The 14,724-nt window shown below is 56.4% G+C and overlaps 1 protein-coding gene across 1 annotated transcript; it reads left to right on the plus strand.

Annotated features, from left to right (window-relative positions):
* Positions 1 to 11,271: 11,271 nt before the first annotated feature.
* C13H17orf99 (chromosome 13 C17orf99 homolog) lies at positions 11,272 to 14,107 on the plus strand. Its single transcript, XM_070483933.1, has 4 exons — positions 11,272 to 11,312; positions 11,655 to 11,992; positions 12,517 to 12,688; positions 13,384 to 14,107. Exons 1-4 carry the CDS (start codon positions 11,272 to 11,274, stop codon positions 13,964 to 13,966), a joined length of 1,134 nt encoding a protein of 377 aa, XP_070340034.1. The 3' UTR covers positions 13,967 to 14,107.
* The last annotated feature ends 617 nt before the right edge of the window (positions 14,108 to 14,724 follow it).

The raw sequence follows: 14,724 nt of genomic DNA on the forward strand, positions 1-14,724 counted from the left end.
GGGAAGACCCAGCCACAGTTAGAGTAAGCCCGTGTTGTCCTCCCCACACACAATCTCCTGTTAGTCTGTCTTCACGGGTCACGCAGTCCAGACCCACAGAGGCTGAGTAATGTGAGTCAACTAGGGGCAGAGCTGGGCCTGGACTCAGCCTTCCAGAGCCACACGGCCCCAGCATGGGGCTTGGAGGCTGTTCCTGTCCCTCACCCTGGGGACCTGCAGGTGTCGACCATTCCATAGTGAAGAGAGAGAAAGTGAGGGGCCAGCCCGGTGGCTCAACGGTTAAGTGCGCACGTTCCGCTTTGGTGGCCCTGGGGTTCGCCGATTTGGATCCCGGGTGCAGACGTGGCACCGCTTGGCAAAAGCCATGCTGTGGTAGGTGTCCCACATATAAAGTAGAGGAAGATGGGCACGGATGTTAGCTCAGGGCCAGTCTTCCTCAGCAAAAAGAGGAGGATTGGCAGTAGTTGGCTCAGGGCTAATCTTCCTCAAAAAAAGGCTGCGAGTTCTACTCCAGCCAACGTGAGGATTATAACCCGGGGAGGTCTTTTCCAGAAAGGAAGAAAGCGTTCCAGAGAAGCATGGTTTCCAGAACTGTCTAATACCTTTTTTAGAACAAAGAACATACATTAAACACACCCAGGATACTATTCATCAAAGTTCAGAGACATATTCAGTTGCAAATGAGCAGGTCACCGCCACCTTGATGCTGGGAAAGGGACTAATATGGGAGGGGATGCACACATTCCTATCTCAAGAGAGTGCGTTCTTCACTTTAATGGTTAGAGTAGAGGTACAGTGTGTGTTGGACAGGGCGTAAGTCAGGCTTCTTTAGTTCAAGCCGCATCAGTTTGGAACCGAACAGTCCCCCCATATACCTCACTACGTGAAAGCCTCTTGTCACAGGGCTGACTTGAGTCTGAGGAACAGGGGGTCGGTGGTCAGCCTCTCCCTGGCAGGATTCCTTGTGGTCCCATATTCTAACCCAGGAACCGCACATCAACAAGAGGCCTCAGGAAAGCAGAACAGAGGCCCTTAGCCACGCCGTCTGCAGAACCTGCTCTCCCACCCTGCTCTGTGTCCCATCCCAGATTGAGCTGACCTTTAGGAACAGTGGGGGCAAAGGTGACACGCCAGGACCACTAGGCATGTACAGACCAGGACCGCTAGGCATGTACAGACCTGCATTGTGAGATAGGGAGTGTGGTCCTGGGGGCAGGGGGTCTGGTGACAGAGCCAATAGGCCAGGCAGGCAGGGCTGGATGCCACCCAGGGCCCTGTCCCAGCTTCCCAAGCCTTGGGCCTCGAGGCTGCAGAGCCTCCGTCCACAGTTGTCAGCCTGGAGAACAGCCGAGAAGCCCTCAGAAGCTGGCCCTGTGCCAGCGACACTGAGGCGAGGGATCCGGGGGCAGCCCGCAGCCAGGTTTCAGGACTTTCTCTGGCTGGCAGTCAGGGTTGAGAACTGCTGGCCTCAAGCACTGTCAGGAGGGAAGGTCAGGAGAAACCCCAGGACATGCTTGAAAAGCCTCTGCTTCCCCCGGGGGCCCAGCGCCTGGCTGGATTCCTGGCCAGACAAGCGTCCGGGCTGCTCTGGCCTGGTGCCCTCAGGTCTGGGCTTCACATGGCCATTAAAGGCTTGGCAAGTTCAGCTCGTCCGGTTGCTGTGCTCTCCCACTCAGCCAGCATCACATGACCCATCAGTGTGTCAACAAGTGCGAGGCCCAGTTCTCGGGCTACAAGGGACACACTCGAAGCTCTGTGCTGCGTGAGTCTGGGGAGGGCCACCAGCCTGGCCCACATGACAGTGACACACGTTGTTAATCGGCAGCTTAGGGCCAATCGGCATCAGCCTCACCTGGGAACTTGTTGGACATGCCGGTTCTCGGGCCCCACCTCCTGAGTCAGGAACTCTCAGGTGGGGGCCAGTGATGTGTTTAATGGACCCAGGGTGATGCTGAGGCCACCAAGGTGGGAGAAGGCTGTGCTGCAACCTCAAGGCTCTTTCCTTGCCACCTTCCCGTGCCCTCAGGGAATGTTTACTGAGAGGCAACAGCTGCAACACCAGGCTCCGAGGAGCTGGGAGGGAGGAGCCGAGCTGTGAGACCTCGGAAATCAAACTCCGGGCCTCCGGTTACAAGGGGCCAAACACGGGGGTGGCGCCACCCTCTGCTGAGTGGTTGTGAGGATTAAATGAGTAATTACTTATAAAGTGATGGAAGGGCACCTTGCCCATCCTAGGAGTCCAGGTCTTCCTACAATGTGGTCGGCGGCCTGAAGGAGCAACGTGGGAGAGATGGGAAGTGGACCCCGGTCTCCCCGGGGCCCTGACTGCCCCGCAAACCACCCAGCGGCTCAGAAGTGAGCCATCCCCTCTGGCAGGCGGGTTTCCTGGGGCCTTGGAGGAAGGGAGGATCCAGACAGGAGACAAAGGCAGAGGGAACAGCCTGCGCAAAGGTGTGGAGATGGGCCCGTGTGGAGCTGGGCCGGGGAAACTGGAAATCGGGCCCTCTAGATGGGGCTGTGGGGCACGCGAGGATGGTTGGAGTGACGACGGAACCAGCCCACTGATGGCACATGCCAGGGGCTTGGATGATTTTTTGTGGGTGATGGGGAGCCAGGGGACTGTGAAATGAGGAGCCCGCTCTGCCAGCAGTGAAGAAGCCGCCCTGAGACAGGGGGACACCTGGGGGGTTATTGCGATAACTGGAGTGAGGGCTCTCCAGGTGCACGAGCCCACTGCAGGGCGAGGAGGGCAGGAGTCCCCATCAGTCTCGGGGGTCCCTGGATTTGCCCTGCCAGGCCCTGAGAGGGCTCCCAGCTTCAGAACCTCACAGCCACGTGGGCCCAGAAAACCCAGCCCAGACTCCCACCAGGTGGGACCCTCCCAGGAACATGACATGAGGGAAACAAGCAGATGCCGGTAAGGCCATTTACATGGAGGAGACTCGCCCTCTGTAGGCAAAATTCCCAGAGCATCAGTCCACAGAGGGTGACTGGAGAGCTCTGAGGACGCCCCAGCTCCACTGAGTCGAGGTGGCCTGGGGTGACCTGGTGTGTCCTAGTCAGTCTCATCCTACCTGAAGCCTGTGGAGAGGAGAGACAGGACATCTCAGAGAACAAGCCCCCTCCAGAAATGACACCTCACTCTAATGGGCACACAGCGAGAGGTGCCCGGGCCGGGGCAGGAAAGATGCCCCCCGGCCCCCTCAAGGCCTGGGGAAATGTCCCTCGAGTCCGCCCGCCGCTCCTCTGACTCTGGCTCCCCACAAACACCGAGACTAACAGGAGGCTTCTCGTGAGTCCGGTCCCCTGAGCACAGCGGAGGAAAATGGGCGAGCTTCTGGGCCTTCAGGCAACAGGGTGCCAGCAGCTGAGACCCTGGCAGCCAGCCCGCCTCCCCGGTGACCCCTCTGTCCCCTTCAATCCTCAATTCCTCCCCCGGGCCTCCTTCAGCAGAAGTGAAAGCTGACTTTTTGGAAGGGAATTTTGCTAGGAAACTAAGAAAATGCTTCCGCTTCCCAAATGCAGAGAGGTAGGTGGGTCCAGAGGGCACAGCCCCAGGGGTCCGAGTCAGGACTGTGGGTGGCAAGTGACAGATGCTGCCTCTTGCCCACCCAGGAGAAAGGGGACCACTGAGGTAGCCAACACAGCAGGTGCCCCCAGAAGGACCAAGGGGACCCCCAGGACAGGACTGTAATTGGCCTTCCTTGGGTGAGATGCCCACTCCTGGACCGTGCCAGGGGTGGGCATGTGGCTCACCTGCCAGGTTCTGAAGGGGACAGCAGCCCTCAGTGGAAACAAATGATTCCCTGCGGGTGGGACACCTTCCCTGGGGAAGGCAGCCAAATGAGTTTTCCCTGCACAGACTGAGTGGACTTGGCCAGAAAGGGGCTGGCTGGTCCTGGTCCCCCCTCACCTGCTCCGTCTGTTGTCTCTGTGCTCCAGGCTGCTGGAGCCCCCAACGCTGAGGGTCCAGCCCTGGTCTGGCCTCAGAGCACTGGGGGATTTTCCTGTTCCGAGAGGCCCTGCTCACCTCCGCCCTTCTCTCCAGATCCAAGGACCTCTGCTACAGGCTGCTGACGAGGCCAGGCTCCATCTGTGAGGTGGCTTGGCCTCCTCTTGGTCCAGCTGGCGTTGGGTCCAGGTCCCTGGGGAATGACCCCCTGTCTGTGGGGCATGAGGAAGGGCTCCTCTGCCCTCTGAGCTTCAGGGCAGGATTTACACAGCACTTGCCAAACCAGTCACATTCCTGGGTGACCAGGGGCCTCATCCAGTCTGAGGTTTCCTTTGGGGGCTGAGCCCAGCGTCGGCCACCTAGCAGATGCCCAGCACGTGGTCACGAATGAACCAGGGTGAGATGGGCGGAAGCCGCCTCCCCTCCTGCTTCTCTGACAGGGGTCCAGCCCACCAGTTCTCCTGCCCGTAAGTCAGCCTCCCAGGGGAGCTGCAGAAGGACCCTCGTGATTACATCAGGCTCACCCCGATAATCCAGGATGATCCCTTCATCTCCAAATCAGCAGATCGGCAAGCTCAATTCCCCCCGTCGGGCAACCTCACATATTCCGGGGTTAGGACGTGGACATCTACCAACCGAGCAAGCCCGGGATCCTACAGCTCAGCAGTGGCAGCTGAGTGTGAGCCCTGGTTTGGCTCCAAGCCCCAGAAGCCTCCTAATTCCCTGGGGGTGTGGGAGGGGTTTGCTGTTCTGGGTCCCGCCCTGGGGTGCTGTGGCCTCCAGGTTACCTCTCCACTGCAGGCACCACCCAGGGAGCACCCAGAATGCCCTTCTGAGTCCAGGCAGAGGGCCCCACACTGGCAGAACCATGAGGCTCCTTCTGCTCCTCTGCTTGGCTGCTCTAGGTGAGCCCACTGGGGGCATCGTGGGAGGGGGCCGCTGCCAGAGCCTCGCGGAGGCAGGCTCAGGGGACAGGGGTGCTAGGGAGCACAGGAGAAGTGGGACCTGAGGCATGGGCACCTCCGAAAGCACAGGGCAGAGAGGGAAAGACCTGGGTTTGAGTCTCAGACCAGCCCCTTACTGCACATGTGGCCCAGTTTTTGCTTCACAATTCTGGGCCCACTAATTTATTCATCTGCAAAATGGGCTGATGATACTAAAAGTTGTGAGCTCAAAAGGATTTTTTTTTTCAAGATTGGCACCTGAGCTAACAACTGTTGCCAATGTTCTTTTTTTTTTTTTCTGTTTTTTCTCCCCAAATGCCCCCAGTACATGGTTGTATATTTTTAGTTGTGGGTCCTTCTAGTTGTGGCACGTGGGACACCGCCTCAGCATGGCCTGATGAGCGATGCCATGTCCGTGCCCGGGATCCGGGCCGGCAAAACCCTGGGCCACCGAAGCAGAGTGGGCGAACTTAACCACTTTGCCATGGGGCCAGCCCCTTGAAAGAGCTTTTGTGAGTGAAGACACTTGCTGAGTCCTAGGCCTTCCTTCTGGCCTCAGTAGGAGATTTCTCCAGCCTCCCCCCTTCCTGGGCCCGCTCCTTACCACCCTCCCTTGTCTCAGAGTCGCCAGCAGTTTCTCCGTGGACCCTGAGGGAGGTGAGTAGCCCAGCACACTGGAGGGAGAAGGGCCCCCAGCCCCGGTGGGTGCCTTGGCTGGCAGGGGGTTGCTGATGGAGTCGGGGTGTTTGCTGGTGGACAGCTGGAAACTGGCGCCTGGCCTCGGCCCCTGCAGGGCCCTGGGGGAGTGGCGAGAAGCAGGCTGAGCCGGCCAGGTGGGACCTCCAGGGGACGTGGGGCAGGGAGAGCGCTTGGCTTCCCCTTGGGCTGCGGGGGGAGTGGTGGGGACAAAGGGCGTATCCCCATCGCTCTACCACAGGTGCCTGATCTGCGGGGTGGGTGTGACCCCAGAGAGGGCGGGTGGCATGCTGGTGGGGCGCTTGGCCTGAAGGAGGGCAATGAGAGAATGGGGAAGTCCGGGCTCCCCTAGAGGTCTCTCAGACACAGGCTGCCCTACTCTCTACTCTCAGAGGCAGCAGGAGAGGTCAGGGGCCACCAGTCGTCCGTCCGGGTGGTACAGTGGGGGGCAGGGGACACTGGCCCAGCCTGCTCCCCTCAACCTCGCTCCTCCACTTTTCTGCTCCCCTCCCTTCTCCTGCCCCCATTTCTTGCCCTGTGACCCTGAAAGGGGGTGTCAAAGTGGTCTCCACTCAGGGTGGGGGTGGGGGTGCGGGGTCTCCCCCCCGGGCAGTCTTGGTACCTTCCCCAGTCACGGGGTTGGTTGCAGAGCTGGCATCACCGCTATTCCACTGAAGGGCGGGTCTCACTTGAATGCTGCACAGGCTGAACTATCATTTCCTCATTTGCTTTAAAAACAAACACATCCTGGGGTTTCTTCTAAAAGGAGAGAGCAGTGCATCTGAGTCTCCGGGAAGTACTAGGGTAGGGCCGACCCCCTCCTCCCACTGCCAACTTCTGCTCAAACTCTGGCAGAGCAAGTCCTGCTAACTAAACTCCTAAGAGACCAATTGATAAGTCATGCATTCATTCTAAAATACTGCCTGAGCGTCTGTTGGGTGCCTGGCATGGCTCTGGGCCCCAGGATGGTACACAAGGTGCAGCCACAAACCAAAGATCCTACTCTCACGCAGCTTACATTCTAGTGGGGCTGGGGGCACAACTGACAATAAAAAGGAGCAAATTCTGCAGTGTGCTAGAATGTGCTAGAGAAAAGTGAGCAGGGAAGAGGGCAAGGGAACACCTGGTGGGGGAAGGGAGGGAAGGCAGCATTTACTGGGAAGTCCTCACTGAGGAGGAGACACCCAAGCAAGGACATGAGAAGCTGGTAGAGTAGGACATGCCTGGACAAGGGCCTGCATGGCCAGAGCCCAGGAAGCAAGGGGGAGGGGTGTTGGGTGAGGTCAGGGGTGAGAGAGGGCCGAGTAGGGAGGGCCTGGGGGTGCAGCTATGGGAACGCTTGCAGCAGATCCGATTTACCCTTCATGGGGTCCTTTTGGCTGCTGTGTTAGAAGAGATGGGCTGGGGATCAAGGGCTGAATCCCAGAGAGCCAGTAGCCTGATCCCGGGATCCAGAGGAGGGACTGGGTGGCAGCCAGAAAGGGCAGGAGAAGTGGTCAAGAAATTCGGAAGGTCAGGCCAACAGCATTTGCTGATGGATGGGATGGGGTGGGAAAGAAAGAGCATCAGAAGGTGACTCTAAGCAACTGGAAGGGTTGGCTGAAGAAAGCGTGGCCTTACAACGGAATATGATGCAGCCGAAACGACTTGGATGGAAGTGAGAAGTTGGGCACAAGACATTGGAAGTCAAGACGTTGAAGAGCCAGGATAACAGAAAGACGATCTCTGCGTATTTTGAAATCGCCAAGAATTATGGCAAGTGTGGTATCAAGAATAGTAGGAAAGAGGGGCAAGAATCGTCAAGGAATGATGGGCAGTTCTAAGCCCTTGCAACCCAGAGGGGCAGGGTGGAATATGTCTGAAGACAGGAAGCTCAAGGCTGGTGTTTAGGGAGGAAGGAGGGAAAATGATCCAGAAATATTAAGAGGATGTCGCCCCGGCGTCCCAGGCCGGTGCAGGAAGGCTGTGGGGATCCTGCTGGTGCAGGTCCTGCCCTGGGGAAGGGAGGCTGGTTCCATCAGGAGTAGACAGGTGTCGGAGGAGAGCTGAGGGTCACAAGGATGTGGGCTGCCCACCGAGCCCGTGTCCCAGAGGGCGCAGGGGGAGGATTTCAGTATCGGGAAGGTTGGGAGGTGGCATGTGAAGGGGGGCTGCAGAGCCCTGTAAGGGGTGGGGCAGGAAGACGAGGGTGACCTGGGCGCCTGGGGCTCCTGTGGGGCTGTCATGAGCAGACGGCGGTGTTCTCATTGAGCGGGGGAGAGGATCTGGTTGAAGGGAGATTCAGACTAGCATGGGCTCCCTGGAGAGAGTGAGGAGCCGGGGCGGGTTGGGCTCCATTACTCCTAAACCCTGTCGGTTTTTCTGGGTGAGGTTCCGGATCATTTCCGAAGTCCCTTGGAGGGGTGCTAGATCAGCTTCCTGCGGCTGCGGAACAAAGTGCCACAGACCAGGTGGTTTAAACCGGGGGGGAGAAACGTATTCTCTCCCACTTCTGGAGGCCAGAAGGCTGACATCAAGGTGTGGGCAGGGCTGGTTCCCTCCGGAGGCCCTGAGGGAGAACCCGGCCCAGGCCTCTCTCCTGGCTTCGGGTGGCTGCTGGCAATCCTGGGCGTTCCGTGACTAGTGACAGCATTGCTCCTGACTGCCCCACCTTCACGTGGCCTTCTCCCTGTGTGTCTGTGTCTGTGTCTCTTCTCTCATTAGGGCCCACCCTAACCCAGTGTGAGTTAATTGCAGTACATCTCACATCTCTAAAGGCTTTTTGCAAATAAGTTCCCATTCCCAGGTACTGGGGTTGAGGACTTGAAATATCTTTTCGGAGGACACAATTCAACCCTCAACAGGTGGGCTGCTTGTTCAAATCAGATCCCTGGGCCCCACCTCAGGGCTAACGAACTGGATCTCTAGCGTTGGGACTCAACTCTCCAGGGTTCCGGTTATCACAGAGACAAGTCTGGAGAAAGCAGAAGCGAGCCCGAAGGGCCTCTGAGCCGCGCCGGGCGCAGCTCACTGTCCGGCCCAGCACAAGCCCCAGGTGGCTCCTTCTCTAACAGCAGCAGGAGGCTCTGCCAGGCCACCCGCTCCGCAGGGCTGCTGCTTGCCTCCACTTCCAGCCCCGAGGGTGGCCTTGTCATCACTTCATCCAATTCTGAGTGTGCCATCCCATCCATCTAGTGTTCTGACAAAGTTGATGAATTTTTAATTAAATGACAGGCCACATTACTGATGGGCCAGACTCACAAACTAAATGAGCAAAAGAAAAACGCCCACACGAGTCTTGTTAGAATAAAAAGTGCCTGCCCCACTGCACAGCGACTGAATATACGGCTCCATCTGTGAACTTATGTAAATCAAGCTTCTATTATGGGCGCTTGAAATGGAAATGAGGGCGGGCTTTTTCCTTCTACTTTTATAAGTCAAGGGCATTTCCCTCCAAGAAAAGAGCAAAAAGAAAAGTGTCACGAGGGGTCGGACCCTCATGTGGTGTAGTGGTTAAGTCTGGCATGCTCCGTGTCAGTGGTCGGAGTTCAGGGGTTCCAGGGTTTTGGGGTTCAGATCCCAGGCACAGACCTGCACCACTCATCAAGCCATGTTGTGGCGGCAACCCAGATGCAAAATAGAGGAGGATTGGTGCAGATTTTAGCTCAGGGCTAATCTTCCTCAAGCGAAAAAAAAAAGAGGAAGATTGGTAACAGGTGTTAGTTCAGAGCAAATCTTCCTCATACACACAAAAAAGAAAAGTGTCACGACACTTCAGCCCTGGGCCCCCACATCCCCCTGTGGAGCCAGATTCCGGCCCCAGGAACGTCCTCTGGCTGTGAGGAGTTGGCCCTTTGGCCCCAGGGTTGCCCTGACGAAATTATTGGCAGCAGTTTGCAAAACGGTGCCCAGAGAGTAGACTGAACTCTCAATATAGCTTCACTTCAAATCATTTGCATGAAAGCCTGTTTGAAAGAAAGTGTTAGAAAAATGGGGGTTCTCATGATGTTTAGCAAGAGGCACGGATGAGAAAACGTTTGCCGGTGTCTGTGCAGCCCTGGGCAGGGGAAGAATCCTGATTCCACGAGCTGCTGCTGCTGGCTGTCTAGACCACAGCTTCTCAGCCTCAAGGCTGCTGACATTGGGGCTGGCTCATTCTCTGCTGTGGGGCGGTCCTGTGCATTGCGGGATGTTTAGCTACTTCCCTGGCCTCTCCCCTACTAGATGCCAGGAGCACCCCCCATTCAAGACAACCGAAAATGTCTCCAGACACAAAGGTCCCCTGGAGGCAAAATCATTCCTGCTGGAGAAGCACTGGTCTAGAAAGAAATACGCTTAGTGGTCAGAAACTTTAGGGCTCCTAGAAAACGCCTCGGAAGAACATCACGTTCTAGTTTGTCCCAGTTCTCTGCTCAGTAAGTAGGTTTTTTTTTTTTTAATTTCTTTCTTTTCTTTTTTTTATTTTTTTGAGGAATATTGGCCCTGAGCTAACATCCGTGCCCATCCTCCACTACTTTATATGTGGAACGCCTACCACAGCCTGGCTTGCCAAGCGGTGCCATGTCCACACCCAGGATCTGAACCAGTGAAGCCCGGGCCGCCAAAGTGGAGTGTGCGAACTTAACCGCTGTGCCACCCGGCTGGCCCCTCAGTGAGCAGTTTTCTGATTGCAGTGCGGTTTCCAGAGTCAGCATGGCAGCAGGGCCAGGGCGATGTCTGAGGGATGTGGCACTTAGATTTAGATATTTAGACCCTTCTCTCCACTTGCCCCCCAAGTACGACCCCTACACACTAGTCTTGAAAATGCAGGGGCCGACCCCGTGGCCGAGTGGTTAAGTTCACGTGCTCCTCTTCCACAGCCCAGGGTTTCGCCGGTTCGGATGCTGGGCGCGGACACGGCACCGCTCATCAGGCCATGCCGAGGCGGTGTCCCACATGCCACAACTAGAAGGACCCACAACTAAAAATATACAACTATGTACTGGGAGGCTTTGGGGAGAAAAACGAAAAAAATAAAATCTTAAAAAAAAAAAATGCAGGTAGGTCCCCAGCATTAATAATACAACCCCCTCCCCCCAACCCCCATTCAGAAGGCAGCGCTGTTTAATCCCGACCCCTTCAGACCCCCTCAGTGTGGGCAGCACAAGGCCCCACAGGAAGACCTTAGAGATGTCTTCTGCATCAAAATCGACTCCAGGATCTGCCTGCAAAGGAGAAAGCTTCCTTCCAAGCAGAGAGCCGCTGTAGATGGAGGAACGCCTCTGGGCGCGCCCGGAGAGTGGGCTTTGATCTGGGTCTAGGGAGGAGTCCTCTGGGCGCTGTGTGCTAGGAAAAGATTCCGGGCAGAAAGAGCCTGAGCCCAGGAGGCAGAACTTTTTCCAGGAGCTGCTGCCTTTTTTTTGTTTTTTTTTTTGGTTCAGGTGAAATTCACGTAGCACCAAATTAACCATTTTAAAGTGATAATTTGGTAGCATTTAGTAAATTTACAATGCTGTACAACCACTACCTCTGTTTCCTTCCAAAACATTTTCATCACCCCAAAAGGAAACCCCATCCCTATTAAGAAGTCACTCCCCATCCCCTCCACCAAGCCCCTGTGAAGCACCAATCTGCTGTCTGTCTCTGGGGATCTTCCTATTCTGGGTGTCAGAGGAATGGAATCATACACTATGTTGCCTTTTGTGTGGTTCACGTAGCATCATGCTTCAAGGTTCGTCTCTCTTGCAGCAGGGACACTATCAGTAGGTATCAGTACTTCATGCCTTTTTATGGCTGTATAATATTCCGTCGTGTGGATAGACCACATTTTCTTTATCCATTCATCCATTGATGGACGTGTGGGCTGTTTCCACCTTTCGGTGATTCTGAACGGTGCTACTGTGAACATTCGTGCACGTGAACCTGTTAGAACCCCGGTTTTCAATTCCTTTGGTGTATATCCAGGGGTGGAATTGTGGGGTCATATGGGAATTCTTTAACTTACTGAGGACCTGCCAAACCAGCATTTTCTTAAGGTGCTTGATAAATGTTGGTTTCCTTCTTCCTCCCCGGACCGTCTCGCCTCCCAGAAACCATCCCTGAAGTCTCCATTGCTACCAAGTCCTGGAGGTTTTCCCCAGACGCCGCAGAGTTGTCATAACCTGCCACTCACCCCAGACGGCCCCGCCCATCCCCTACTCCCTCTTGGGGAGCAAGGACATTGAGGTCGCCAAGAAGGAGGTGGACACCCTTGAGCCCGTCCCCTTCAGCCTCAACATCAAACTCAAGTCCAGGCCAGACCTGCTCACCTACTCCTGCCAGGCGGCTGCCACTGGGGTCACGAGCGTGGACAGCGCCAAGCTGCAGATGTACTGGGAGCACTTAGCACTCAGGGGGCAGGGGTGGGGGCATGTGGGGTGCAGGGTCTGGAAGAAAAACAGAAGCTCCTAGGGGTGGGAATCGTGAGGACTGGGGCGAGAGGGATGAAGGTAGGAGGGTGGGGACAGGACAGGCTGCCCGCCTCCAAGGGCCACTGTCAGTCCCTTAGGGCCCGGTCTCGGGTCAGATGTAGTTCCTGGCTGGGCCTCCAGGACACTGTCCCCTGGCAGAAGTGACAATGGCCTGGGCCCCATTTGTAGAGCTCAGAAGTCCTGCTGATGAAGTAGCTCTTTAGTGCTTTATCTTATTTAACCTTCTCAGCACTCAGGGCTGGGGGTTCCTGGTTCTCGGCCTATAGAGGTGGAAGCTAAAGCTCTTGGGGGTGAAGACGGTGCCCAGGCCCCCCAGCTCGCAAGTGACAAAGGCTGGTTTCAAACGCCGCTCCCTCCAGCTCCAAAGCCTGCGCTCTTCCCATTTCTATCCTGCTTGGAACTCAGGCGTCCTCCTGGCAGAAGGCATGGAGGGGGTCCAGGGACAGCTGCCTGACCACTGGCGGACTCTGACCCCCTGGACCTGCACCCGGAGAAGGCAGCCCTGGGGTGGAGAGTCCTGGCTCTGCTGGAGCACTCCCGGTCGTGGGTTCAAATCTCCACGCTCACAGGCTGTGGGGGCTCGACACTTACAAGTCGTCCAACCTCTCTGGGCCTCCACTGCTTCATCTGCAGAACAGAGACAATATCGGGGCCGGCCCGGTGGCGTGGTAAAGTTCAGGCGCTCTGCTGCAGCGGCCCCGGGTTTGCGGTCCTGATCCTGGGCGCAGACCTACACACCGCTCATCAAGCCACGCTTGGGGGCATCCCACATACAAAATCGAGGAAGACTGGCATGGATATTAGCTCAGGGACAGTCTTCCTCACCAAAAGAAAAAAAAAAAACAAAGATAACAATAGTACCTCCCCCAGGCAAGCAGAAAGGATCGCTGGGAGCTTTTTGTAGGTGGTGGGTGTTACTCCTCAGTAAAGCTCTTTGGAGCATTAGGTTGAAGGCCCTGGAGGATTCTAGAATCTAGAATCTTCTAAGTGACAGTTCTTGTCCACAAGGAGCATGTAATTCAGTAAAAGAGCCAAGAATGAAAGAATGTAAAACGGGTTGCCAGCTAAATTTGGCATAGGACATATTCATACTAAAAGATTATTCATCGTTTATCTGAAATTTATATTTAACTAGAGTTCCTGTATTTTTATTTGCTAAGTCTGGCAACCCAGAATATACCACAAGAGAGTAAAAACAAATGTGAAACTGTGTGGTATATACTGCAAGTAGGGTAGAAGCTCAGACACAAGGCAGAGAGAGTAATTCAGAAGGCTGCCTGGAGGAGGTGGCAGTCACAGTTAGGCCTCCAGGCTCATTAGGCATTTTGTAACAAGGGAACTTGCTGGGGGGAGGGTGTTAAAGTCTCCCAGCCATGCCTGTGCCACCCTCTCCCACCCTGCCAGATCCTGTGGCCCAGCTGCAGGCTATCTTCACTCTACTGGACAGAGGATCAGGACCCAGGGTAGAGATTTCCTGCGGGGCGGCCTTGGGCAGCCCACCCATCACCTACAGCCTGCTCAGAAAGGATGGGCTCCTCTACACAAAGGAGAGCCACAACGATGGGCGCCCTGCCAACTTCTCCCTCTCACTGAATCAGACGTCAAGCTGGTTCCGGTGCCAAGCTGAAAATGACCACGGTGTCCAGTTCAGCCCCCTCAGGCTCCTGCCACCAGGTGAGAGGGCCCCTCAGCTTCCAGGGGGCAGCTGGCCCTTCTGGGTAGGGCAGTGGGCAGTGGAAGACCTCCGCCCGGCCACTGCCAAGAGCAGGGATGGGCGTTGTGCAGCAGCCAGGCCTCCCCTGGCCCCAAAGGAAGCCCAGCCCAGCAGCCCCCACCCCCTCACAGGACAGCTACCCCAGGTACCCACCATCGTGCTGGCTGGCAGCCTCGCCTCCATTGCAGCTGTCACCGCCTCGATGCTAGGCTGGACCCTGATGCCCAGGTAGGACATGGGTGCTGGATGTGTGGAGGAGTGAGAACTGCTGACGGCCTGCCTGGACCACAGGGGCCCTGGCTGGAGAGCAGCGGGCAGTGGGTTTGTAGGGCAGGGCTGCCGCCAGGGCAAAGAAAGGGCCAGATAGCTTGTGCATGACTTGCAAAAGTTTATTAAGGGCCTACTGTGTGCCAGGTGCCTGCTGAGGGCTTGCCCATTCCTGGCTTTCTCTGACCCTGACCAGTGCTCCGAGCCGCCCTGCAATGGAGCCAGCTGGCCTCTGTGTGGCCTCTCCCATGTTCCTTATGGGTCTGAGGAGGGGTGCTGGGACGGGGGATGAGGCCTCCCGGGGACCAGGGTCCATCAGGGGCTTCTGCCCTCCATGGGAACCACACAGGTCAGTGCTCCCCAGCTGGTGACAAGAGGCAGGGGCCAGACCTCCTGGGGTCCCCTCTCCAGGACCATCACTTCACTGACTTGTAAAGTGACCAGGGCTGGGGGCCGGCCCCGTGGCTGAGTGCGCTCCACTTCAGCGGCCCAGGGTTTCTCCGGTTCAGATCCTGGGCGCGGACACGGCACCACTCTTCAGGCCATGCTGGGGCGGTGTCCCACGTACCACAACTAGAAGGACCCACAGCTAAAAAAAATATACAACTATGTACCGGGGGGCTTTGGGAAGAAAAAGGAAAAATACTTAAAAAAAAAATTTTTTTCTAAAGTGATGAGGGCCTTTGTGCTGTCCGACCCCGGGCACCACAGGGCTCTGTGTGC

This window comes from Equus asinus, chromosome 13 (genome assembly GCF_041296235.1).
Source record: "Equus asinus isolate D_3611 breed Donkey chromosome 13, EquAss-T2T_v2, whole genome shotgun sequence".
In the NCBI taxonomy this organism is placed as follows: domain Eukaryota; kingdom Metazoa; phylum Chordata; class Mammalia; order Perissodactyla; family Equidae; genus Equus; species Equus asinus.